Here is a 27,576-nt window from a genome sequence, read left to right on the forward strand (position 1 = left end):
ATGGTACAGAAAGCCTACACAACCCTCTACTTTTCTGTTTTTCTTTTCATTACTTACTTACCCCATCCAGGGAGAGGGGAGGGCACAAAAGTAATGTTTACTGACTTTTACTGAGTGTAGTCTATGAGTTAAACCAAGCAGATGACAGCATGTGACAAAACTGAAGCAGAAAATGAAGAAGCTTTGCTCTAGTAAGATCTGAGTAGAAATGCTTCATTAATAATCAACAAACCTTGTAACACACTGGCTTAGCACAGTCTAGTGGGGAAAAGGATTGAAAGTAAAGAGTAATCCTGAAAGTATCAGCTTATGTATTGTAAGCAAGTGAGTAGTCTTTCCAAAAGAGATAGCTTAGACCTTTGTAAACAGACAAAACCAAGCATCTCCACTGGGGGTAACCTTCTAGATAAAAGGACACTGAAAGCTTATAGAAGAGGTCCAATATGGAATTTGTATAAGATAAGCTAAGTAGTAACTATACTTACTGTGTAAAGCTCGTTAAGAACTTTCATTAAGTCTTCATGAAGCTGAAACGCAATCTCTTTGCTCTGCAATTAAAAAGAAATAATTATTAAAAAAGGCACACAAAGACTGCAACATACATGTGCTTCTTGGTATTTGTACTCATTGTTCCTCTTAGGCAGGGAATGCAACGTTGCTTCCAGAGAAGCTGTTCAGAGTTGCAGTGCACTGAAAATAATGACTCAGGGATGCATAAGTAAAGAGAAGGTATCTGGTCAGAAGACTTCTAAAAGGAAGCCCAGAAGTACTTTGAAATATTTTCCCATGAAGCATCAGGAAACCAGGTGCCAACAGAAAGGGTGAAGTTCAGGATGAATGTTACAAGCCTTTTTCAATAGAACAAACTGTATACTGTTTTACAACTGCTATGATATATACAAAAGTAAGCCACGTGCAATGTGATATTCTAGAGAGACATCCTGCCCAATTTTTTACATCTAGAATAGCCTTTGTTTCTCAGCACATGCAACTATCTAAATATTTATGCAAGAAATAATTGTGGCTCCTCTTTGAAACAGATATCCAACTGCATAATATTCCACAGAGTGGGCTGCTGAAACAGCTTTGTTTAGCTTTTCTGGACTATGTCTGTACTTTCATTCTGTCCCAGAAAAAAAGAAATGCTTAGCAGTAGTTATTAAAAAAAGAAAATATGTCAAAATAAGAGCATTTATTTGGAGTCTCATTCAAATACATCCCTTTGTTAGCTGTCCATAGCTGCTCAATCAGATGAAAATTGTGGCAACTGTGCAAGAGTTGAAGACATTTGTAGTGCAGACTTTGGAAAACAGATACAAAATAGAGCAACAGGATTTGGCAGACAGCCTGGCTACATGTCTCCTGTGATGCTCAGCACTGTAACATCCATGCTAGAAATGTCAGGTTTTGGTTTGGGTTTTTTTTTGGTTTTTTTTTGGTTTTTTTCTATGAATAAATTGATAATTAGCCTGGCTTCTAAAATCTCCAACTTCATGATAGATAATGGCCTTAGCTATGAGAATTACTTTGTATTTGTATAGAAGCCAGAGGAAAATCCTCAGGGACAACTCATCTCCAAGCTGCTAACACATAGTTGGCCACCATTAAAACACCTGCAGGAATAATGGTTTCTGAATGAAAATTTCCAGTGCATTGCCCACATATGAGAAGGAATCATGTCACACATCACACCTACTGCACCTTCCATGAGGATAAAACAGACACACACAGTAGCTGGAACAGAAAATTTCTATTCCTATTTTTATTGTCCTAATCCTAATTCTGAACATTATTTTAAGGCACTTGCCATACCACCTATTGGGATTCACTTCAATCTTTTTATGCAAGATGGTTTTTAACCAACAAGAAACTGAACATATAAATTAAAAAACAATTTAGTGAAATTCTTGTATTCCCAAGGGCACTAGCTGTAGAAGCCAAGGCACAGCGAGACATGCTCCGAAGCCAAGTTACACAGGACTACTGTGAAACATTGCCTGCACTTTCAAAACCCTAGCATTTTTCAGGACATATAGTCTACTAATGAAGTATCTAGAACATAAGACTTACAACTTTATTTCTTTGCAAATATCACATTATTTCCATCTAATACAAAGGACAAAAAATTCTTATGCATAACAGTGCACAGAGTGCTTGTAAAGAATTGGAACTGGATTGCAGATTTGCAAGCTGCTGTAGGGAAACACAGTAAAAGCTTTAGCAAAAATTCTGAACTGCTTTTCACTGCTTTACATTGGCACCCTGCCTTTTAAATTCAGCAGCACAGCTCTGACATTGCTCACACATCTCCTCAAAGCTCCAAGAAGTGGAGGCCACCTGTTTTCTCTTGGATGGCTGCCTCTGTAGTGCTGAACATGAGAGGTCTGTTTTAAAAATTACTTTAGCACGAAGATGGACAAAACATACAAATAGGATAATTGACACTAAAATGGGAAGAGGAAAGCATATACATGTGCGAAAAAAATGTAGATGAACTCTGGCTTCAAGCAATGTGTCCATTTCAACTGCTGGCCACTACCATCTCAAAGCTAATGGCAGCTCAAGCCCTAAGTACAGCAAGACCAATTCTAAGGCAGCACACTTTTATGGGGCAGCACAAAAGTTCATTTAAGAACATGAGACAGAAAATCCCAAACTGATTTTCTCTTTACCCTTTGAAGATTTGATTGTAAGCAAAGCACACAGCAGTTCACTGAAAGATGCACCCTCCTTTTCTGCTCTGCAGTTACACCTTAATGTGAAGAGACACCAGATGAGGTGAGGATTCAGAGAATGATCACTATTTACTAGGACCCATTTCTTCTCTTTGCTCCTGTAGAGCTTAGCCCAGACCTCAGGATTTCCTAGCCACGTCATCTTCTCCAGGCAACACATTGGTCAGTGGTAAATTTGAAGGCAAACGCAAGGAATCACCACAGAGATAAGTGAGATGTTTTTATGAAAAGACAATAGGCTTTAAAATGGAAAACAAAAAGAGAGGGAGGGAGATGATCAGCAAAAAAAGCAAAAATTAGGAAGAGACAGCCTAGCAATGCCACATGGTTCAGATGAATCAACCTTTCACCACTTCATCTGGGGACTCCAACCACCAGAGGGTGCCTGTAGTGATGGATAACATATCAATTGCTGCCTCTATCTGAAGAAAGGTTTTGTAAGAATTGTCCAATAAAAATCAGGAAATTTGGTTAATCCTAGGAGTATAAAAGAGATTTATTTTCAAGAACCAACACATTTTACATTAGCATTTAAGATCAAGAAGCACTGACTCCAGTGGCAAGTGATATGGCTTTTAGTGTTTAATATATAGCACATTAGAGAACCAGATAAGAAGTGCATTTATTTTCAGTGGTTAATGGCTCTCCTATTTCTTTTTTATGCTACCTATTCCCTGCAATAGTTCGGGATGTTTGAACAGTGAGCTCCTCTAGGAGCTATCCTCAGGGCAGCCAAACAACAGAATGCAAAATGCAGCACACATTTCCTGGAGCTGAGTTAAGCTCTAATCAGGCCATTAAAACCTGACAGACAATCAGTGAGGTGCCTCTGTATTCACTGTGCCCTAGAGAAATGTATTGGTATCTATCACCAAAGAACAAAATACAAATGTCAGAGCACATGCAAACTCTTGGTAAAAATATAATATATGTGACTAATCTGGTTTAAAGCTGTAAGAGGCAGAGGTATCTTGCAGTCAGCTGATGCTAGGATAGATCACGCTCCCACAACAGACAAAAAAGTGTGGTTAAAACACCCTTTCACTATGTGCTCAACTTCCAACTCATCAATTCAGTTACTGGTACTGATGCTATCAAGATTTGTATTTATGGATTAATGTCTAGGAAACTTAGAATTTTATTTCGGATTAATACCCTTTCGTTAAAGTCTGTAAGTTTTTTTCCACTCATTTTAGAGGATAATCTGGCACCCAAACTTTACTCTTTTGGGTTTTTTTTAACCGAAATTTAAGAGTCAGTTCAGTTCTTCCTGGAACTTGTTAGTGTCTGTGTTTAGCCCACACAATGCTACTCTCAGTTACATCATTTAGGGAAAATATTCTGTGATTATTGCTTTTAAATGAGTCTGCTGCTGATTTCAGGGGGAAGTGATGTGCAAACCCTTCTTTTAATGAGCTTTCATGAGCTATGGTGACACTGACATAACCAACTCATAGTAAAAATTTGTCCCAGATTTGCCAATCTGTATCAAAAAATGGTTTTGCTATACTTTTAAATCTTTAAATGCTTAAGAAAATGATGCAAAAATCTTTGTAACATCAAGCAGATTTGGCAGGTCGTCATATTCCCTGTTAATAGCCAGATTATGAAACTAAAATATTTATTGTGCTTGGCTTCTCCAACATCTTTTACTGTAAACACTTGAAGATATGTTCATCTTGGCTCATTATGGTTTCTGTCCAAAGAAAATACATGTTTATAAATTATAAATATACAAATCTGCTTAAGGATTTCATAGGTATGTGTTTATACAGTTGATTATTAATGCTGGGGTAACCAGAATCACTGTATGAAATGTTCTGCATAATACTTTTCCCTTCTGCTTGACATTTTTCCTTATTACTTTATTCTTTAATTGTCCCCATGAGGCCATCTACCCCATCTGCCTGAAGAAACACACAAGTATGCAAGGTTTGAACTCTGCTACTTTATGTTTGTAATTTTATGTACAGCATGAAGGCCAGGCACGAACAGCAATCTGTACTGCTTTTATATGCCAGCAACTAAAAAGAAGAGCTTAAGAGTCTATCTGGAAGCATGAGGCCTGATATAATACCATCAGATAAATGCCACAAAATCTCTGAACTAGATCCTATCTTTGTCCTGCATTTAGTACATTTAAACAGATGCTGGTTCCTGACCCCTGGAAAAAAGAATGACAAAGAACTCCCAGAAGAAAAAAAAATGATGAATTTCTAGTTGATAAATGGGCTAGCCTAGACAGGAAAGCCATGTACAGACAAGTACTTGAATACAATATATCCTGGCCCATAAGAACAGGTGAGGTAGAACAAATAGAGATAATTTCACCAAAGCAATGCAGATGCTGAGACAGATGTACAGATGCACACAAAAGGAAGAACAAGAATGAGGAGGAACAGACAGTGAGACAAGGGCCAGGTAAAAAGACCAAGGAGTGCAGACACCCCTCATCACTTCAGACCTACAGACCAAGGGAAGCTACCGCACACACCTTTTCCAGAAGGACTACAGAAAGGGGTTGTTACAGGCTCATGTCTTTGTGCTGTATCCCACATAGGAGACATCAGCAGGAGAGGGAGCAAACCAAAACTCTACCAATAATCAGGAAATGAGGAAATTGTTTAATCTTTTCATTACTACAGTCCCAGGTGGAGCCAGTCTTAGGATACCAAACACACAGTATCCCTCTGGAAAATGTTGGGCTCGCTTCATGGAAAAGTTTCATTTGAGGACCTACGTGCCCACTAGTGAGGTGGAAAAAGGCTGTAAGGGCTGCCATGAGAAGCAGAACATGCAGCCTCACCCTGTCAGGATGAGAGGGGGGAGAAAAAAAGAGGGAGCAGAAACAGCCAAGGATCTCAGAGTGACTTTGCTGTTGTCTCCCTGGATCTTCCTTGTGAGCAGTTGAGCTTCCCACTCTGAGACACTTTGCCTTTCTGCAACAGCCAGACTGGGGGTTTGGAGCAAAATGGAGGAGAACTGCTCTGAATTGGTATAGCCACTTTCCAGACTTGGATGTAGAGATAAAGAACCTTCAAATATGAAGAAGTTGCTGCTGCACGACTGAAGGTGAATGAAAATAAGATCCTAACAGTGATACATAACACTATTAGATTAATGAACTGGAAGATATTTAATTAAATGTTCTAACTATTGAATACAGAGAAGCTTGATTAGCTGGCATTTGGAAATTAGAGACATTAAGTGCTCATATATGCAATATTGTGATAGCCAATGGAGTATGGATATGCTAGGCCAGCGTATTTCATGCTCTTGTCAGTGGACTACAATAAGATATTAAGCATGCACTTGTTAGTCTATTTTTTAAATCTTCATATTACTACTGTTTTTATTATTTACATTCATTATTTAGAAGAGAGAGAGAACAAATTTCATAGAACCACATGATCAGACTCTAGTGTAGAAGTATCTGCAGGATATGGTCTATCTCTACTTTAATCTGAACTTTGTAAACAGTGAACAAATCCCATCCACTTTCACAGGGGTGGCACCCATTGAGACTGTTTTTCCCCAACAGATATTTATTTCAAATCCAGTCTTTTTTCAAGAAAGGAAGTGACAGAAATTGATTAGATATTCTATTTGATGTTTACCTATCACAAACAAATTCCACACCATTTTCTCTACAGAGAATACAGTCTGGATGGAGGAGAGTGTTGGACATTACTGTTCTCATCCTAAGTGCACCTTCACTTTGCTCCTGTGACCTCTTTCCTGCAAGGGAGACTGTGGTACAGGACATGTACAAAATGCACCTTATATTTTTCTGTTGCCTGCTGGACATCTGAGACAGTTTGTGACATACCTTAAATTAGACTGCTTGTTCACATCTGACAGAAGTTATCACAGAATCTTAGAATGGTTTGGCTTTAAACATTTGACCTTTAAACATTATTATGGCTGAATCTGGTTATTTGGACTAAACATTGATGTAGACAGCGTATGTTCTTCATCTATAAAGCAAGACAACTTTCTAACAGCTTCACCTGCCAACCTTCTCCAGCACGTATTGATTCCTGACAGTCTGTCCTAAAAATGTGTGCTTAATGGTGAACAACCACTGCCACACTCAGGCCACATGCCCACGTAGCTCACTCACATCAGGCTGAGCCAGGTCCTGGCTCAGATCCCTTCACACCAGCTTTAGTGCACCCACTGTGCCTCTGCTCCACCTCAGCTATCAGCTTGTGATGTGGCACTGTCACAGTGAGTGACATTTGAAGACAATGACTGGGCTGGTGAGGATCTGGCTCCACTGCCATGATGGCCAAGTTATGCACAGCAGGATTCCCAAAGTTTCATTTCTCTTCTTTCTCTTGTAGAAGATCCCAGTTAGGAATAAAACCCAAGACCAGCTACTTGCTTTTCTTCAAGAAGCCATGCTAGAAAAAGAAAATTTGAAATGTTGTGTGTTGCTGGACATGATATGTGGAAAGAGATGAGTTTGTTGGAAAGATTTTACACTATGCTTCCTGTTAATGCACTGAAAACATCCAAATATTTTTCTCCATCCAAGCTGCAGCAATCTCAACTGATAAGTTAAGATTCGATAAAGAAGGACACACACTTCTCCACAGAAAACATCAGGTAGCTTTGCACAGTCCCTCTGGAAAGAAGGTAAGGAAAAGCACGATTTCCAATGCTAAAGAACTGAACCATGGTGAAAATAAACAGGCCAGTCAAATAACACACCTAGGGAAGATGAGATTTCTGAGATGTGACATAAACTGAAAAACTGTTCCAGATCCAATACTGAAAAACTGCAACTGGTTCAAGGAAATCTGAGTTATTTTCACATAGAGAGTACTGCAGTATGCTCAAAATGCTTTTCCTGTTATCTTTTCAACTTCTATTAGTAAGTTTAGTGGTTTGTGAACTACAGTATTATGCATTAGTTATATTATACTAACAAACCATTACCAACTTAGAAACTAAATTTCAACTCAAGTACTGCTACAGGTTTTAAGGCACATTTGGTTCATGTTTTTGCTCCTCCAAGTACAACCTGTGTACCCCTTACATGAATCTTCTCCCCATCCCATTGTTGTCTCTCTAGAATTATGGTCAGGTGTACATGAAATCAGTTCCCTGTTTTGAAAACATTAATCTGGTACCCTTGCCATCATTCAGTCACACACTTTACATTCTTTAAGCTTTGTTCTTTTTGAGCTCTTTTTTGTATGACACCTGCTGACCAGCACCCCACTGTGATTGATGTATATGTATTTAATAATCTATTTTTATTTCAGAACATTATAACAACAAAGACTGCAAAGACATTACATAGCTCCTAAACTAGGGCTGCCTAGAGTGCTTGCTTAGCACAAGAGGGATTTACACATTGTACATGTTATGAAAGCACATAACAGGCACATGCAAGGACAGAGACAATGCTTAAATGATCTAATAGAAGTAGCTAGGTTATGAAAAGTGTATGCTCATATTTGACATTGGAAAGGAAAGGAAACATTTTTTTGAGAATCAGAGCATACCATCTTCATGCCAAAGCACTACAAGGCATGCCATTAGTTTGGCTTGAATTAATTTATCTTGTGACAGAGATACAACAAAATACTGTTTTCACAAATAATTCATTAATACAGCCTTACTATTTTGGGAGTCCTTAGCAAAACCTGTTTCTTTTCTGCATGGGTAGACAAACTTGCTCTAGAGAGAAGAACAGGCTTTTTCCCCTGCTTTTTGGATATTTGCAATTCAGCTCTTAAGGTCACCAGCTTATACAGCAGCTTCCCAGGCATTTCAGCAGTAAGGATTTGCTCCGTGAGAACAGTCATGAAGAATTTATACGTGTGCTAAAACAAATTTTATGCTATGTGTGCTGAATCTTCTCCTCAAATGCTACCTACTAGGACACTTTTGCCTGCCTCATGCATCTTCCAAGGCAGCTAGAGGATTGCAGGAGAGGCATTTACCTTCTTGAACATTCTGGTGGAGTCCTCACTTATCTGCATGAACCGCATGATCACGTTGTTCAGGTAGATATCACTCAGTGTTGCATGGTCTTTGCTTTCTCTTCTCACTTGGTTCAGGAGTAAATACCAGCAATTCACTGGAGACAAGAGGTTCTGGTCTTTCCTAAGGAGGAGATACACACAGGTATTACATATAGAAGTGAAAAAGCTACATTGCTTACACAAACATCTCGCTGTTTATGAGTTATAGTCATAAGTTGTTATGTAAAAATAGCTGCTTCTGAACAGGCAGCCAATCTGTCCATGGAATAACATGGGCTAGGCAAGCTTCAGATCACTCTTACAAAACACATTCTAGAAATCCCACGAGGCATGGTTACAGAGATAGCAGAATAGTGTAAGAATTAAGAATGCTGCAAGCCACCTGAGAATATTAAAAAAATTCTTGCCACAAAGCTTTCGGTTGCTTACAGATGGAGTACACGTAAATACTCAAAATTAATAAAGGTCACTGCAGAAAGAGTAACAGTAGATCAATTTTTTACATTAGAAATACACAAGCACTGCAAGCACATCTCAAATGCTTCATGAGCAAAATTGCAGGTATAGCTCTTTCACTGCAATGGATTTGTATAACTGCTATAAAAGTAGAAGGAAATGTCACAAGGATATACGGTCTGTGATCAGCATTCATAAATTCACTGCTTTCATAAATATGATGTTACTGACAGTCCCATATGGTTCCATTACAATACAAGCAGTAGGACTGGACTTTTTCCACAGTGGTACTGTTCTGAATTTCCTGAGCAGACGTTTTTCATTGCAGCCCCACTCCAAGGTGTCAATATTGCAGAAAGTGAAATCTCACATGACTTCTCATTTCTTTTACACAAAGTGCAATAAAAATACTTGTAGTTCAACAACTGTTTCACAGACAAAAACCTATTTATAAAATTTTCCTTATGATTTTATTGAAACTTTACTTTACAGTTTGTCTTTGAACTAAGTGCTTTAGAAACTTTGCTGCTCTTACGTTTTTTCTTTCTCTTGTGCAGGGATTCTCCTGTAGTAAAAAGCACCAAGCACATGAAGATAAAACAGCTGAAGCTGGTTTTGAATTGACAGAGAAACTCCTTCAACTGTTGGTAAATTGATCTAATAATTAACTCTTCTCACTGTTAGAAACATACCCTTTAATTCCCCACCTAATTGCCCATCGTTAGCTTTCACTCCCAGAACCAAAGCAGCAATGAATGATTAACAGACAAAAGCCTTTTCTTAACCATCAGTGCTCTGCTTTGCCGTGAATCCGAAGTGAGTTAAGGAAACTTCCCCATTTTGTTTGAGATGGACATCTTAACAGTGTCACTCACAGCACAGAGCTGCAGAGGTTTTATCAGCCAGGCCAGCCAACAGGAGCACTCCTGAAGTGCTGTGCTGACAGGACTTGGTCCTCACTGCTTCTGCATGTCCCAAGAGCAAATCATTCTCCTTTTTTTTCTGGGGTGGATGGTGGGAACAGCATGGTGGACCACCCATTAAAGTGACTTTTGCTGAAACCTCTTCTCAAAGTAATCAGAGATTTACAGAACAAAGCCAAAGGCAGGACTCCAGTCAGGACCCCGGTGCACATCTGCTGGTCTGGATTTAACACATGTTTAAGAATGAAGAAAGATGTTTGTATGCACAAGGCAGAACAGAAGCCAGGGCACTCTCTGAAGTGGTGACATATGCACATGTTGGCTATTTCAGGGAATCATTGAGTCACTTAACTGAATTTGAAGAAATACACATTATTACTCTTTGAACTGTGCAAGCTGTATTTCAATAAACCTTTCCTTGCCAGATGTGTTTGGAAAAGACTTCTCCTTTGGCAGAGCTCTGCCATCATATCTCTAACACTGCACTGACTGGAGAGTGGAAAAAGGCACTTATTCTACAGTTTTACAAACACAGTTCAGAGAATCATTTAGGTCGAAAAGGACCTTTAAGGTCCAACCATTAACCTAAGGCAGCCAAGTCCACCCCTAAGCTATGTCTGTAAGCACCACATCTATACTCTTTTACACGCCTCCAGGGATGGTGACTCAACCACTTCCCTGGGCAGCCTATTCCAGTGCTTGGCAACCCTTTCAGTGAAGAAATTTTTCCTAATAATCAATCTAAACCTCCCCTGGGACAGCCTCAGGCCATTTCCTCTTGTTCTATCACTTGTCAGAGGGGAGACCAATCCCTGCCTCACTACAACTTCATTTAAGGTAGTTGTAGTGAGACATAAGGTCTCCCCTCAGCTTCCTTTTCTCCAGGCTAAAGAACCCCAGCTCCCTCAGCCACTCCTCATAGGACTTATTCTCCAGACCCTTCATAAGCTTTTTTTGTCCCTCTTTGTACATGTTTCAGCACCTGAATGTCCTTCTTGTAGCCAGGGGCTCAAAACTGAACACCAAGGTGCAGCCTCACCAGTGCTGAGTACAGGGGGACAACCACATCCCTAATCACGGTGGCCACACTGTTCCTGATACAGGCCAGGATGCCATTGTCCTTCCTGGCCACCTGGGCACACTGCTGGCTCATGTTCAGCTGACTGTGGACCACCACTCCACATCTCTTTCTGCCAGGCAACTTTCCTGCCACTTCCCCAAGCCTGTAGCTTTGCATGGGGTTGATGTGACCCAAGTGCAGAACCCAGCACAAAATACGGGTTTAAATTCCTAAGCATCACAGGGCCAGACAAAAGCATTCATTAATCATCTCTCAAGTCAGGAAAATAACCAGATGGCAACAAGTACTGCATTTGAAACACTTTAGAAAACATGCCACATACATGTTTTGCCAGATACTAGGTGACCACTTTTGTTTTGCACACAAGTTGCTGAGACACTCTCAAATCCTATCAACTCCACTTCAACAGATCAGCACACAGCTTTTGAGCCCTCTTGGGGTTCTGCATCTCTTCTAGACACTCGCTGTATTTTGGCTGGTTTAAGCTCTATACAGTAGGTTAGGGATCACAAACATGCAGCATACCTTTTAAGAAACTAACAGCACTTGTCAGAAGCTTACATGAATAATTGCAGAACGCCAAATCAGCAAAACTGCATTGAGTTATCTGGATACCTTCAGCTGCAATGAGAACTGCTGCACTGTCAAAGAGGGGTGGGAATTTTAAAGGTGTCTTTGAACTTTGATTCAACCTAGCAATACTCCAAGCCACCAGAAGCAAAGAGTGGCACAGCACTGCAGCATAGACTTAACATGTGGGGGAAGGAAATCTCTCTTACTTGTACTGCTGATGATCCTTTGTACTTCTTGTTTTTGCCATGAACCTCTCTGCCAATTTTTCCAGGTTTCGGGAATACTCCATCTCTATTTCCGACTTCTTGCGGAAGAAATCCTGCAGATCCTGAAGAAGCTGCACTCTCATTTCAGTCTGCTGCTCCAGGCATTTCTGCTGCTCGATGAGTTGAGCTCGGATCTCTAATGACAAAGCACATAACCACTCAGGTCAATGAATGCAAATGATACTCGAGTGCTACCAACCAAAATTACAAACACTTCAGCAGCTGCAGCTTCACCACCTGGATCCGGATTTCAGGCCCTGTGGTGGGACACAGCAGTGGCAGCTCTCATTTCTACCACCACATGCTTATACCCCAGCATCCTTCCACCTGCTGTCTGTGTCACAAACAGCCATGGGAAGGGCTCAAGACTCTGCTGGGCTCAACAGAGCAGAAGACCTTCTTCCACCTTCCTCCTCCATCCTCTTCGTCTGGCTTGGGATGATCTCCTTGCAGGAGGTGCTGTGCAACCATTTGAGCAGCAGCTCCTTCTGCTGCCCTGAGAAACTACAGGCTAAACAAGCATCCTTTGGGCTGAGATCAGGCTGCTCACTGCCAGGTGGACCATGCTGGCTGGTGTTATCGTGTACACACCATGGAAACAAGCTCATAATAAACTCTGAAGGAACTGTGCACCGGAACTGTGCACAAATGAGCTGCTGTACCTGCCTCATCTCTGCCAGGTAGACAACTGATGTGCACATCCATTCACCAATGTTTTACAGCAAATACAGATGAAAAAGGTGTACTGATATTTAGAGATAGCAACTTGAAAATGTGCACAAGGTTCCTGTGACTGAGGTATTATTTATTAGCATCAAACAAAATCAGTCACTTTATAAGAGAATATATGCTCCTGGTGATCATCTAAAGCAACAGGCAACAGCCTCCAGATTTCTTTCAGCTTTATTGTATGCTGTTTGCTACGTGCACAATTGCTATGTGGAAAGGTTTTATTGTAGGTTGTTTTGAGGTTTTTTTAGCACTTTTATTACTTGAGTGCTAAGCAGTTAATCACATTCTGGGAACACTTAGTCTAGAAACATCCTTCCAGTACTTTTGAGAGATTGGTTCATTAGAATTTTGTCAGCTGCCCAGGCACACTGCAATCCAACATCATGAAGTAAACATTTTGTGATGACAATGTATGTGTCTATTTTTTAAACAGTTTAATGCTTTAAAAAGGACTTGTCGATAGCAAAATACATCAGAAATTATGTTCATGCAGATGCAAAATATTTGTGGACTTTTAACTGATTCCTAATGGTGTAAGCATACTGTGGGTAAGAAGATGTTGGAAATCTTAAGAGGCCTCACAGATCTGAAATGGAACAGCATTCTAAACACCAGTGTGAACATCACAGAGAAATGCAAACTAATAAGTAGTAACAACATTGTAAAAAATTATCTGATGCAACTAGGAATGCATCATTACTGATCTGAAGCCATGTATGAAGGCAGAGATCCACTCTGCTGGGATTCAAATGTGTAGACCGAAATATGGTAGGATGAGTGCAGAAAACTGTTAAGCCAATATATTTATTGGAGGAGGGAGACACTGCAGTGTTCTCTTCCAGATCTCCTTTGAGCTACCAGCTGCTCTGTTAATCATTAATGACAACATCCATTTTTATAGTCTGGGAGGTGAACCAAAAAACTCATGGTTTGGTTTTCACTTCAAATCAGTTAGAAAAGGGCCATGCCTCCAGCAAGGATGAGCCACTGTAATGCAACACTGTATCAATGACATTCATGGACATCAGAGCAGAAAATCACATAGGAACTAGAAGGTTATTAACAGAAATAAAACCCCAAGACTTCTTTTTTTGGGATGTCCACTATGTTTGCCAGTGCAATTGTGGAAGACTCCTGTGTTTAGGAAGCCAGTTGCACAGGTTCACTGATCAGAAGCAGAAATTTTTCCCATAAGCTGGAGTTTTTATCATATGCAAGCCCATATATCACTGCACTTTGGCCATCTCCCTTTCCCACTACAGATTTTCTACCCGTTACTTTAAAAGCAGAGTTCTCTACAGAGCAGCTATGTTCTGATTATTTTGTAGGTCAGTGGATCTTGCTGCTGTAATTCTTCCTTTTTAGGCAGGTTTTTACCATAGCAACAGGAAGGAGAAAGATTTTAGAAACAGGAATATATGAATAAAGATACACAAAGCAATGAAAAAGGGATGACAGATACAATATGAGAAATTGCATTATTTTTTATGCTCTCTGGTTTTCCAGAGGACAAGAGCAGCTTCCTTCAAATGAGTATTTTAGAAAACAAAATAGGAGGATGATCTCTGAGAGATGATGGTGGCTTGAAGGTGTCAAAACTCTGAGTAAGTTGGTAAATTATGAGTATAGGGGAGGATGTAGCCTTCTGAAGGAAGTTCCACATTTTCTGGCTGTTTGAATCTTGGCAAGGAGAAAGAACATGGTGGCTCCAAAAGGCTGAGGAGAAGGAAAAAGGGGAGATGGGCATCGCACCCATGCCAGCTAACAAGTCTTTCATGTCCTTCTACTCCTCCTGCACTTTTAAATTCTTCCTTTACTAATACTGTGTGTAATGCCCTACTAGCAGGCTGAAAAGATGGCAATAAATAAGAAATCAGATCAGTAAAGGTTGTGATTTTGCTTCCTGGTAAGAGAAAACTGTGGATTTCATTTATTTTTTTTTTTTAAAAGCTAACAAAATTTCCCCAACAAACATGGACTAACAGCCAGCCAGCCCAAGAGGCTGTGCATCACAAAATCACAACTGTCCAAACATTATTAAGTAATGCAGACTGCCCATTACCTACTGCTACAGGAAAATGCACCAAGGCAACAGTGTCTTCTTTAACCAACCCCCAGGTGTGATTTCCCTCAGGCTACAAAGAGCAGCCTGGAAAATTGTTGCGCTGTAGTCAAAGAAATAAATACCCAATACATAAATACCCAATACACCAAGAAAGTGCCAAGTTAGACTAAGCAGAGTCCAAATTCCACAAATCCAGAGACAGGTGCAGCAGACAACAGATGGGTGGCTGCCTTTACTCTGTTTTCCTGGCACATTTAAATTCAAAGTCGAACCGATACCGACTGTACTGGACATTGTCCTCTTCTGCTTTGTGGGGAGGGAGGTGAGGGGTGAGTGTGTGCTGATGTCAAATGATTGCCAGGCTACCCTGTGCCAGGACATTTAAAGCCTGGACAAATTAACACCTTCTCCTGCTCTGTACAGCAGCTTTGAGTCATACTCACCTGTTCTTTGGCCAAGGGCTGGCTCAAAAGGAATTCCATCCGGCAACACTACAGCTTGAACAGACTGAGCCCACATCAAATGGAAAAAAACTCCCACCCTTTGTCCAAGATTTGCACACATGACCAAATCAGGAAAGCAGGTAATGTGGCCATAATTAAATCAATAACCTCTGGGTAAAGTTTTATTTCTACAGATTTTCATGCTAAAAATTATTTCAATTATGCCCTCATTGACACTACTCTCTAGAATTACTGCATTAAGTATAAAATCGGGTTTTGTTTGTGGCAGCCTTCCAGATATACCTCTAACCTTTCAATAAATCTTTACTTTCTCCTGACAAGAGGTTTGATCAGTGCACTATGAAAACCAAAAGGAGACAAGACTATAGCTGTTTCGAGAGTTGAGTACAAAGTGGATGAAGCTAAGCTACTGACATCACCCAAATCACAATCAGAAGTAAAGTTGTCAAGGTTACCTCTTTGCACACAGTACAGTATTACATTTAATGGCTTACATGGCACTGCAATAATGCACCATATTACCCTGGAGAAGATACCTGTAACTTGATAAAGGCTTGAAGGTACTTGGAGGCTGTGCCTAGTCCTGTCAGCCCCCAGAGACTTTCCAGGCCATGGTGAACCCTCTTTACCAACTCTCTACCAAAGGAATTCTAAGGAATGCTTTGTGGTGGTGTTACACCTCTGCTCTGAGCTGCTTCCCTCCTGAGCCACCTCACAAGCTACTGCAGCCTGATGTCCTTACCTCCCCTTAAAGTGGAATAATTTTTTGTTGTTTGCTCAAAGCTCTGAAAGGTGCTACAGAGCCCAGCACCTCTCCTCAGTCACCCCCTCAGCTGCACTGCAAGCCTCCCACCTGCTGCCTCACGCTGCCGGGCACTGAGCTATATTTAAGTCATGATTACAATATAAAAAGTAGGCAGACACATTAATCCAGTGGTATTACTGGATAATAACACAAACAGCCCCAGGGCCCCATCCTGTGAACAATTATAAAAGCAAGCAGCTCATCAGAATTATCTGAGAGTACAAATAGGCTCTCACGAGACATAGTTATGTTTGCAGGTCTTTATCTGCTTGGTTACTTCAGACAAACCCATACTACCTCCCATCTTTGTTCAAACACCTCTGTCACAATTTTTTTTTTAAAATTAAATATGTAAATTTTAAACACGTAAATTCTATATTAGTTTTAAAACACTCAGAAATGCCTCATCAGAAGCACTGAGGGCACTGCAGGGTGTCTTACGCTTTGAACTTCCAAAAATTATCACTTCGTCATTTTTTAGCCCCACTGAGCTATAAACCCCTCATCCTCATTTACAATACCCAGATCAAATTCCATAGGAGAAGATTCAGAACTTAACTTCTGTCTAGATACCCTCTGTTGACTGACAGGCACTTGTAATGCAGCAGATATTGAAGCAATAATCATCTTGCAAGCCCTCTTCAAAGACCCTTGAGTCTTAGGGGACTCTCACTGCCCCTCAGTCACATCATGTAAGAATGGCTCATGTCTGAGGCTGCTGCTAGAGGCAGGAATGCTCCATCTGAGGATTGATCTTTCCAGTCTCTTCCCAACCTTCTGCCTTTTTAAGGACCTGCTTTTAGCTTCTCTGTTGAGATGGGCAGAGCTTCGGTCCAGATGAACACAGCTGGCCAACATCTGCAGTTAAGGTTATGTTTCAGCCAAGTGATTAAATCCAGCTCACAGAGGATGCTGCCAGCAGAGAAACCGCAGCAGGAATCACTGAGGGAGGGGGGGCAGGGCCTGGGGGTGCCCCCTGTGCACAGGGGTTGTCCTTAATGCCATGTCATTCCTAGGATCAGCACTCCCACACCTGCTGGGGATGTTACACTACCTCTCAGCAGACAAGAAGATAAAGATGATGAAAGGTATCAGCTCTGTGGTGGCTATTCTGGCCCAGCTGCTGATATCCTTCTCTGAGATACACAGCCTAAAGGTACTAGTGCTGGATAAGCTTTTATTTCCCAGATCCATGGCTAGCAAGCTATTTAAGCATTTCTATGACAAATAGTGAGGGAAGCTCGGTGGTCAGCAGGGAGTCTGGCTCATGCTTTCTCCCAAGTCATTGCTGCCATTTTCCTGGACCACAAGCACTTCAAAAGCCAGGAAATTCCACCAGCCTGACAGCTGATGAGAGATGCTGGGGTGAGGATCTTGCAGGCTGCTTCAGAAATGCCTTTAAATAGATCATGAGCCTGTCCCACAACATTAACTTTCTATAACAGACCAGTGGAAATCACTTCTCTGTGCTCAACATGCAAGTAAGAAGTGTGGCTGCATAGTCCTTGAGCTTCTGAATGCAGGACTTATGTGGACTTTTTTCTACTCCCCAGCCAATTTCACTTAGGATGTTGAGCATTATGCATGTTCCCACTTAAAGTGAAACCTCTGCAATGCACACCCCAGCTCTAAATTTACTGTTTGGCTTCATGCCATTTCCCAGAGAATTAATTTCAGACTTTTTGTTTGTTTGGAGGTTTCTGGGGATGTAGTTGAGGTTGCCTTTGACAGAATGCATCTCCAGGCTGTAGTAGCCTGTGGAAATGGATGGGGAGGGAGCAAGAGTCATGCCTGGTATCTGAAGGGCTGTACAAAAGGTCATAAACCTGAAGCCCCTGTTGACATCTGTCAACCCCTTTAAAATCTGTAAAGCACTCTGGCTTGCTTAAAGATAAAAACAGTCCTTGAGCATCTATTAGTAGGAAAGCTAGTGTAAAAACCATTTGCAGGGTGAAGACAGTGATCTGCAGGTTGCTTCAGTTGTGCTGAAAGAAAGAGAGCAGAGAGAGAATGAATTCTCTGCTGGCAGCTGCAAACTTCGTTCTGCACCTTCAAGCAAACACACTCCTACCTCCTGCAGCCACAGACTGAGCACAACATGACCCCAACCAGAGCTGTGTGACTGGGGGACCTCAGTGGACAAGATCCAAAAGGGGTGGCTGCATTAGGGCACCTTCCATCTCCCCTTGAAATGGGAAGACATGTCTGGAAGAGCCAAGAAAACCTCTATATGAAACTGAAGAAGCTTTTCTTTCTGTTGTTCTTGGACCAACGCCCTCCTGCTATTCACAGCCACAGCTGCTGGTCACTTGGCTGCCTACAGTCCGAGCCTGAATGGAGGGCAGGGTGCCAGCTCACGAATTGGCAGGACACTTCTTGCCACAGTGCTCCTGCCAAGCATCCGTGGGTTTAAGCAGGCAGTCTGCCTGCACCACATTGTGAGTGCCACTGGTTCTGTGGCAGCTGCTCCTTTGCGCCCAATAGCTAAGCACGGGCACTACATCCTACCAAAACTTGAGCATGTCACTCTTTGTCTTTCTGGTCACAGGAGCTAGGACTCTCAGCACAAAAACTTCCACCCATTTAGAGGAGACCAAACTTTGTTTTGTTTGACCATAAAATCCCAGCTAATCCCCCAAAGACTGCCAACCAGAAGAGAAAAGAGCAAAGTGCAAGCAAGATGCCTCCTCTGCCTCAATGGTCTGATGTGAGGTCTCTCACCAGCCTGACCCAGCCCTCATCTCCTGCTGTGGGAGCAGAGAGATGCTCTGCAGCAACCCCACTGCCCCACCTCCAAACAAACAAATCAGCTCTGCAAACCACCAGCACACAAAAGAGGAGAAAAGAATCCACATCAAACAAGCCCCCAGATACACTTAAGAAGAACAAAACAAAGCAGAAACTACTCCAACCCTGGCAGTCATGGCAAAGGCTTGTAATCCTTAGAGAGGGAAGGGGAAAAAAAAAGAGAGAATGAGACAGACAAGGTGTCTGTGAGCATCCTTGTCTGCCAAGCAGACAGGCGATCATGCAGTAGGTGTCTGAAAACCCATTTAGGCTACTGAAACTGTCAAGATCTATGTGACAACTTATTCTGAAGCTTAGGAAGGATTTAGACGACCTGGGTATTTTTATGCTTGTTAAAGATATCATGAGCCTTTCCTCGCAGACTTCAGTTTTGGACACACAAAAAAATTAAAAGGAAACTCAGTGTGCCTAAATCTTTTCCTTTTTTTACTAAGAGGTATATGCCAGCAAAACAGAAAAATGACTCATGGCTCTTTTCTGAATAATTCTTTCTAGCAATGTCTGGAATTCTGGATTGACAAGAACACTCTACAAGAAAAAAAAACCACAAAAACAAAACAAAAACTTTTGTGGCCACACATTTCTGTAAGTCTATTACTTAATTTGGTTATTATAGACTGCTGTGATTTTTCAAGTCAGTAGATGAAATGTATCCTTCCTTCTGATTATTTTCTCTATAGAAAATTCCTTGTTTCCAAAACAGAGGCTCCTAGCTATTCAACAGAATTCACTCAGTATATGCACTATGCTATATCCTTGTTACATGCTTGCTCTTCTTTCTTTAGATTGTAAATTCTACCTTTTAACTAGAACCTAATGAAATGCTATTTCAGATATATCGCTTCATAAAGGGGAACAAAAGAACCACTTCATTGCTAGACCATTAAACGCAGTTTTAGCATCAGCTGATGGCCAAGCTCACGTCTCCTAGAAAATTCATGCTGGAAAAGATTAAGGCTTGTAGGCTAAATTCTGACCTCTCTGAAATCAATAGGGATTTGTCACTAACTTTACTCGTGCTGGGATTACTCTCTTTACTTAAACTTACAAGAAGCTTATGCTCATCCAAAGGACATGCTGCTATCAAAGCAGACAGTCTTTTTCCCTCTTGCATCCAGGCTACACAGTCCTCCCAGGTCATTATGTCTCAGTGCCAGAGCTGGTGCAGACAGACAGAAGGACTAACCCATAGAGGGAAAATAAGTGTTTCCTGATGGTTCTGTTCCATGTATATTGTCAGAGCAGGGAAGAGAAAGGCAGGAGTAGCTCGGATCACTCATATCAGTGCCATTACAGATCTGCCTCCATCTCTTTCAAAACCTACCCAAGAGCTGACAACAGAGACCATTTCCCATCAGCAGCTAAACTGGTGGCTGAAATCCTACGTTCTCCTCAGGCTCATCAGGAGAATACAGGAACTCTCTGGAGAGGCTGTTTGGTTTGCACTGACTGCAGGGTGGAGGAGGTGGCAGAGCCTGGCACACAGACACCAGTACCACAAGACTGGGACTGCAAGTGGAACAGGATGAAATGGGATGATCTTTGGGGATCAGCAGAGAAGTTGTTCTGAAGTGAACATACCCCTCCTGTGCAGGTGGGGTAGTTTTACTGCTCCTGAAATGCTCTATCTGCTTTACAAATCAAATCAAATTACAAGCTATTATTTTTCCAGGTGCAGGCAGCTCTCTTGCTCTTCACAGACAAACTGCTGGCAGGTTTCATCTTTCCATACAGATATCACATATCTGCATGCTTTCATTTCAGGCCACCTGGAACTTCAAAAAAAAAAAAAATCTTATTTTTGTGAAAATTCTCAACCTGTGAATTCACTATTTCAAGGACAAACTCATAATACCTGGTTTTGGGTGTTGTTTTGTTTTGTTTTGTTTTTTTAAGAATGAGTGCAATAATTTATCTCTGGCTTGTGATTTGTTACTTTCACTTCAAGCCAGAATAGATTTGAGGCCACAGATACAGTTTCCCACTGCTCATGGCACTGTTCAGAAAGCTAATTACCTATACAATGAAACAACCAATATGAGGTGAAGCATCACCAAACCTCTGCAAATGTAAAATGACCATGGGATTACAAAGAAGGCAAGACAGGTATCTTAGTAAGCATTCCTCAAATCAGTCTGATTTCAATTACACCTGCAGCTTCAGTTCCCCACCTCTGTGGCCATTCCTGGGCCACAGCCCCAAGCTTTTCTGTTACTGGATGTGGTGGCCAACTTACACAGTGGTGTGGACTGCTGCCTGCCAAAGGGCTCCTGAGGGAAGTGAAACATCTGACTACAGAAACAAATGGCAAGAAAGAAAAGGAGCAGCAACTGGTAGCCTTGAAGTTGATGGTAAAATCTAAAAGCAATGCTGGATGTATGCAGGTTTACAGACCATGGGATCACTGACTTTGTATTAAAACACAGTCAAGCTTGTTAAACAAACCCATTCTTGCCATGGAGGACTTCTGCATAGGCTTCTGTTTCCCACACGCAACTGTATTTGATCACTGCTGTATTGGTTTCAGGGATTTCCCCTGTAAGCAGCAGCAAAAAGGAGGAAATTGTGAGGCAGATGGAAGACATGGTAGTCTTTTCCTTCCCCACTTTGATTTGCACTTTGGAGACAGGGTTCTGAGCATTCAGGAGCTGCTGAAGAACCCCGAGTTCTGCCTGGCATTGCTGAATTATCTCAATGTGGCAGGTTTAGGTCCACTTTTTTCACATCTCCCTAGCACTCAGAAATTATTTTAGTGTTTTTATTAACTCATTGCTCCTCTAGTTAAGTTTAGATGGCAAAAATATCTCAAACAGATGCCAGACTTTCATAATTGCTGTGACTTTTCAGAATAATATGCAAGTGCTGATGAAAAAATAAGATCTATGAGGAGAGTTCTCAGTTACCCTGTAAATAATTCAAGGCAACTCTACTCTTTCAGTCCTCTCATTTTAGATGCCTTTTCCACTCCCTCTTACCCCAGACTCCAAGACTTTATTGTCTTGAAAGTTGTAACATGACAATTCAAAGAACATTCTACATCTTTCTGCCCTACTCATCATCAAGCAGACATAAACAGTCTGTTGGGTGCTGCACCAGTACCTAATGAAACAGTGTTAGTGTCCTCACTGTGGAATCCATGCACTAAGTGCAAAATCTTTGGTAGCTGCAGCAACTGCATGAAAAAGGTTCTTCTGACGTTTCTTCAAAGTGCACAACACAGTAAAAAGGCAAGTATATAGCTGGGAAAAAAAAACCCAAACAGTTTGTCAGGATGAAAACAGTAACAAAAACCCAATGATCTTAATCAGCTTCTGTACTTGTAAGCTGGGTGAAGCCAGGTTAAGCCCCTCTCACGGCTGCTGCGAGGCTGAGGATGGCACTGACTGAACAGGGCAGCAGTGTCTGCATCCACACCAGAAACTGCATCACCCATCCACAGACACCTCCTTGGGATGACCCCAGGCTTGGTGCTGGCAACACATCCTACCACACAGACATGAGCCCACTATTTCTTTTTGTTAAGCTCTGCCACAATAAACCCCTCCCTCTTAATATCTCAGGTGGACAGTTGAGAAATGAAAATATGTGAAGGCTTTTTCTATAAATTACATGTTGAGAGATGTGTCTTTTCTTGGCTAAAACTAAATTATTCTGAACCTCCAGCAAGTGACATAGTTGTTAAGATGAGAGTTAAGCTGGTGGAAGAGCAGGGCAGGAACTCCTGAATAGCAAGAGAAGTGGGAAAGCCATGAAATCTGTGCATCAATCAGATAGGGCCTGTTCTGTATATTGATGGCTATCACTGTGTTAAGACTCAGGAATTAATAACTAGAGCAAATGCCCTCCCTACATCCTGTGAGATGATTCTCCATGCATGGCACATCTTTAAGAGGTCAGTAAAACATTTTTAGTACAGCATATACCCTGTCACATGCCATAAATAAGAGCACGTATTTGATCCAACCATGACTTTCAGTGACAGCTTTTCAAGTCCCAAGGTGAAGTCACAGCCCAGCTAAGGACAAAAAGGAAACCACCATTTGTGCTCTGTGCCAGGATTTTACCTGCATCCCTTTTCAGGCCAGCAAATCTAACATGCAGCAAAATACCTTCACTGTTGTTCATCTTTTACACATTTAGCTCCTAAAATCCTCAAATTTAACACATTGAGCGCATTTTTGTTTTTCTACAATAACTTTGTACTTTTTTGCTGTGACAGATCCATGATGCTCCTCTTCTTCACTGCTATGCCACTATCATACCTTCAACATTTTAGAACTTGCTATTTGCTTACCTGAGTCAATCCCTGTATAGCCAACAGAAGTCAACCAAGTGGGGCAAAAGAACATTGTTTTGGGCAACATGCCAGAGCTGCAGCATCTGGCTCAGCTGCTGGCACACTTCTGGGCACAAGCACTGGCCCATAAGCACCCTCCTCACTAGCACCAGCTACACAGGGCTCAAGAGACATCATAGATAAGGGAGTCTCTCCCATCATCCTGCATCAGTGAGGTGTCTCCATGGTTGTGGGGGACTGGAGCTCTTCCCTCCCTCATTCAGTGCTGAGCTTAAGATGGTGATTACCACCCAACAAACCTTTCAACAAAATAATATCACCATGCTTCATACTCCTTGTACAGATTATCTGCACAAATGCAAGCCTTGCTGGGCAATATGACTGTCAGACCAGACAAACTTTGATCTGCACAGTTTTTTAGTAGACATGGCATAGGTCTGCTTAAGGAAAGTCCCAGTGTGTGATTACTGACCCTCTGAGCATAACTAGGATGCTATCCAAAAGTGTATTTCGATGTCCTGTCTCAATTTCACACACCAAATACTACTGAATTTGGCTTAATACACTATTTAAGAAATGTGACAAGATGGTATTCTGGGAAAAAAAATGTTTGTGTGCCAAACTTTCAGCAGAAAAAGTCAGTATTTTCACCAATTAAAAAAACCCAATAACCCCTATCATGATGCAAGAGCTTTTGGTGTCTGTGGAAATACCAAAAAAAGTAAAATAATAATCACCATCTTGGTTGATTATAACTATCAAACCAATAGTAATAACAGCCAAGTACTTTTATATGTCACTGAATAAATAAGATGATATCAGTTCTGCTTCAAACACATTTGTCTATGTACTGCTCTGATTTAGTAAAAGATGTTATTTATAAGTGGGAAAATAAAATGTCTACCTCAAAGGAAGGTTTTCTGACAAGTTTGAACCCAATTACTTGTAGTCCCAAATTCCACAAAGAGCAGCTGAGAAAAAACAAATCCTTCATTGTCACAGCGCAGATTCTTTGTTCCATCTTCTTGCTATGGGGAAGTATAAATTGGATTGTGGACCACATTTAATTAAATTTAGCTTCTGTTGTTACAGGAGAAAAATAAAGCCCCCTCTGAGGTTCCTGTTATAGGTACAGAAAAAAAATATCTACTACGAGACTGTTTGTAGGTAACTGTTGCTCCCTCACTCAACAGTAAGTGAACTTTGGGCTAAAACTGTTTGCATATTTCCAGCTTCCCTGGAAACAATCTCCAAGCTGTTAGAAGTTAAAAAACACAAAGAAAAATATCAGTCGTGTCCGTCCCCCCCCCCCTTTTTTTTTTAATGAGAGGCAATATGAGAACCAGCAAAATTTAAAATTTATGATTTGTAGAACCCAGTATCTGCATCATCTTCCTACATGAATTGAGTACTTTGTCTTTTCTGCAAATGCCTCTTTCCAGGAGACATATGGGTGGTTAGGATTTCCTGCAGGGCTCTGCTGAGTGGGCTATGGAAGCAAAGACACCAAGAACAGCTGTAGGAAACAGATGTGCCACTTAGGGCACTTTCAATGAAAGGCCAAGGGACAACTCCTTCACAGGCTACTTACTCAGTTCAGGATCCCTTTATTAAAAAAAGGCCCTCAGGAAACGTATTATTGCCTATGGAATAGGCAAATTGCCAAGCTCCACTTGGAAGTAGACATTCTGGGAGCAAAAGCCCTGCTGGTGTGAGTAGAGGGATGCAATGGGCAGGGCAGTTGCAGTAGCTCCCAGTCCCTTTCCATGGGTAAATGGAAATTGGACTCGGGCCAGTTAATTTTCATATGTGTAAAGTGTCAGCTCTGAGAAGCCGTATCAGCTGGGTGGCAAAGTGGTAGCCTGCAGAAATAGTTACTCACTACTCTGGAAAAAAATGTAGTTTGGCAACTCAGGGGAATTGGTGCACAATTTGTGAAGAAATAAAAAGATGTGACAATCTCCGTTCTGTAAGAAGTCCATCCTCCAGACATAAGCAAAAAACTAGGGGAGCTTTTAGAAAGAATAAATGCACTAAATGTGGATACCAGCTGGAGATAAAAGCAAGGGTACTTTGAAGGAGAAACCACAAACACCAGCCAGTGATATGTCTCATAGGCTTCTGAAAATTTGCCAAAGGAGGCTTTATGCTCAGTTAAGGATAACAAGAAACGCTCTAAATACTCCTGATACTGGTTTTCCAACAGTGCTACATTTCCAAACGTTTACCTTAAGCCTGCTTTTTTTGGGGGGGGGGTGGGAAAAAAAGATGAGGAAGAGTCAGCCAAGAGTACTGGGAAAAGAGCTGAAAGGATGAACTGCTGGCAAGAACATGTGTCCCCTCACTGAAAGTGGCTGCTGGGACCAAAGGGCTGGAAAGCGTCTCCTGGAAGTGGGGATGCAGAGAGATGCCAGCATGTTCTAAGCAAGTGAATCCCTACTTCTACATAAATAAGTTACTGATGGTCTCATCACAAATATATATAAACCTAGAGTAGATAGAGAGACAAGGAGAAACCAGGGCAGTTCCTGGAAGAAAACTGTATGGTGTCAACCTATTATAGTTACTTGAGCTTATCAACAGATAGTGGTTAACTGAAACCCAGCTGACCTTCAGTTTCAATTTACCTGCAGTCCTTAGCTTAAAATTATTCCATTCCAGTTCCATTAAAAAAATCTATCAACAAACCTTAAAGGTACAAAAATTACAGATAACCAGGTTAAACAGAACTTAACCTTTTCAGTTTAAGCAAAACCTGCATTTTGGCAGTAGCTTCCTTCCTGCACCTTGTTTGTCAAAGTACAGAGTGCTCACTGACAATTTAGTCCTGTCCTTTCCTCTTTACCTGGATATACATTTTCACTTTATTATTAATCTACTGTTTTACCATTTTGGTGGTAATCTGTCATAATTCAGCCATGTAAAAATCATGAAGAAATGAAGACTATATTTGAATGAAGTTCAAGCCAACCTAGTTGACTCCATCTATGCATCGCAGACATCTAAAAAGCCCAAAACTGTAGATTAGTTATGTCCTAACTGGGGGTATCTGAAAGACCTTTTCTGCAGCTTCTCTATCCAATAACCATCATTTCATAGCTACCTGCACACTCCTCAGGACAGTCAGCTATAGCCCAAATTCTACTTCCAACTTACTGTATGCCCATGCAGTGCTGAACAAAGTGCCAAGCCCAGATGTGACTGACTGCAGGCACTAACACAACACACAGCAAACACTGTATGGTGAAGCCATGGTGTTCTTTTAGTTGACACATCACTGTACAAGTGGCATGACCTGTTTGTATGTGCACAAATACCATTCAGAAAGGTACAGAAAGGTACAAGACTTTTACTGTAAATTTTGTTCCATCTCTGCACAGGGCTGGAAACTATATAATCCTGGTATTTCACACTGCATTTCTAAACACTATCATACTGAGACCAGCAAAGTCCAACTGTCTGAAGCCCACAGGCAAGTTACAAATTCAAAATCAAACAGTCTCATCAAAAAAGTTTGGAAATATATTTTCACTTGTTTATGGTGACTTTCAGCTTATGTGGAACAACCATAGGATAGCCAGGAGATGCTGAAAAGGGTTTTGAATGTAATTTGCTTTTATCTAGCTCAAAAGAACAAAATGCTGTTGCAGGAAATAAACAAAAAAACCCCCACGAAACTTTTAATCAAGAACATAAAGCAAAGACAGCAAGTGCTGAGATAGCATTTAAGTGTCCTGCAAGTCATCTTCCTGACAGGCTGTCCAGGTAATGGTTCTTTTCTTGTCTGTAAAACCTAGTTTCATCCCAAGTTAGCACTGGGTTTAGCCCCTGGCAAAACAAATTAACTTCATGCCTGAAGAAAAGCTGGTCAGAAAACACAAGAGCTGTGACATTATAGATCCTGCTGCAGAGGAGCCCAGCTAACCTCATTGGAACGTCCACTCCATCCTGCCAAACAACACTAAATTTGCCTAGAGAATAAAAAGCCCCACCACAAACTGTGTCCATCACCCTGAAAACGACATTTTCTGAGAAGCTACAACTAGACATAGTCTCCTGAGACAGGAGCTGGCAAAAGCCTTCCTAGGTCTGGGAGATCACTGTGAGTGGCACCCGGCCAGGCTGCTGAGCTCAGCCTCCCCCCTGGCACCACCTCGCTGAGCAAACTTTTCCCACATTCCATCGAGTCCCGTAACCACACAGGTACACCACACTCTTCAAGGAGAGATTCAGATCAGAAAGGCCAGTAGCTCAAATAGGAAAATAGCTGGTTGTAAGCCAGCTTGCTAGGAAAAAGTTTTCCAGAAGACCTACAGGCAGTTGATACTCGAGCCAAACAAGCGGCTTGAGCTCCTCAGAGAGGGTGGAAAAG

At 41.3% G+C, this 27,576-nt stretch overlaps 1 protein-coding gene across 3 annotated transcripts in view; it reads right to left on the minus strand.

Moving 5' to 3' along the window:
• SRGAP1 (SLIT-ROBO Rho GTPase activating protein 1) overlaps positions 1-27,576 on the minus strand; it is a 143,033-nt gene that overhangs the window by 60,664 nt on the left and 54,793 nt on the right. For all 3 annotated transcript variants that reach the window (XR_011723898.1, XM_071733496.1, XM_071733497.1), the window contains exons 2-4: positions 11,974-12,169; positions 8,693-8,855; positions 486-548 (exon numbers count right to left, since the gene is read on the minus strand). Coding sequence is in view for 2 of the 3 variants with exons in the window: in XM_071733496.1 (XP_071589597.1) it covers positions 486-548; positions 8,693-8,855; positions 11,974-12,169 (422 nt within the window). In the remaining variant the exon portion in view is untranslated. The remainder of the gene's footprint in view (positions 1-485; positions 549-8,692; positions 8,856-11,973; positions 12,170-27,576) is intronic.

The sequence above is a fragment of the Heliangelus exortis genome, chromosome 1 (genome assembly GCF_036169615.1).
Source record: "Heliangelus exortis chromosome 1, bHelExo1.hap1, whole genome shotgun sequence".
In the NCBI taxonomy this organism is placed as follows: domain Eukaryota; kingdom Metazoa; phylum Chordata; class Aves; order Apodiformes; family Trochilidae; genus Heliangelus; species Heliangelus exortis.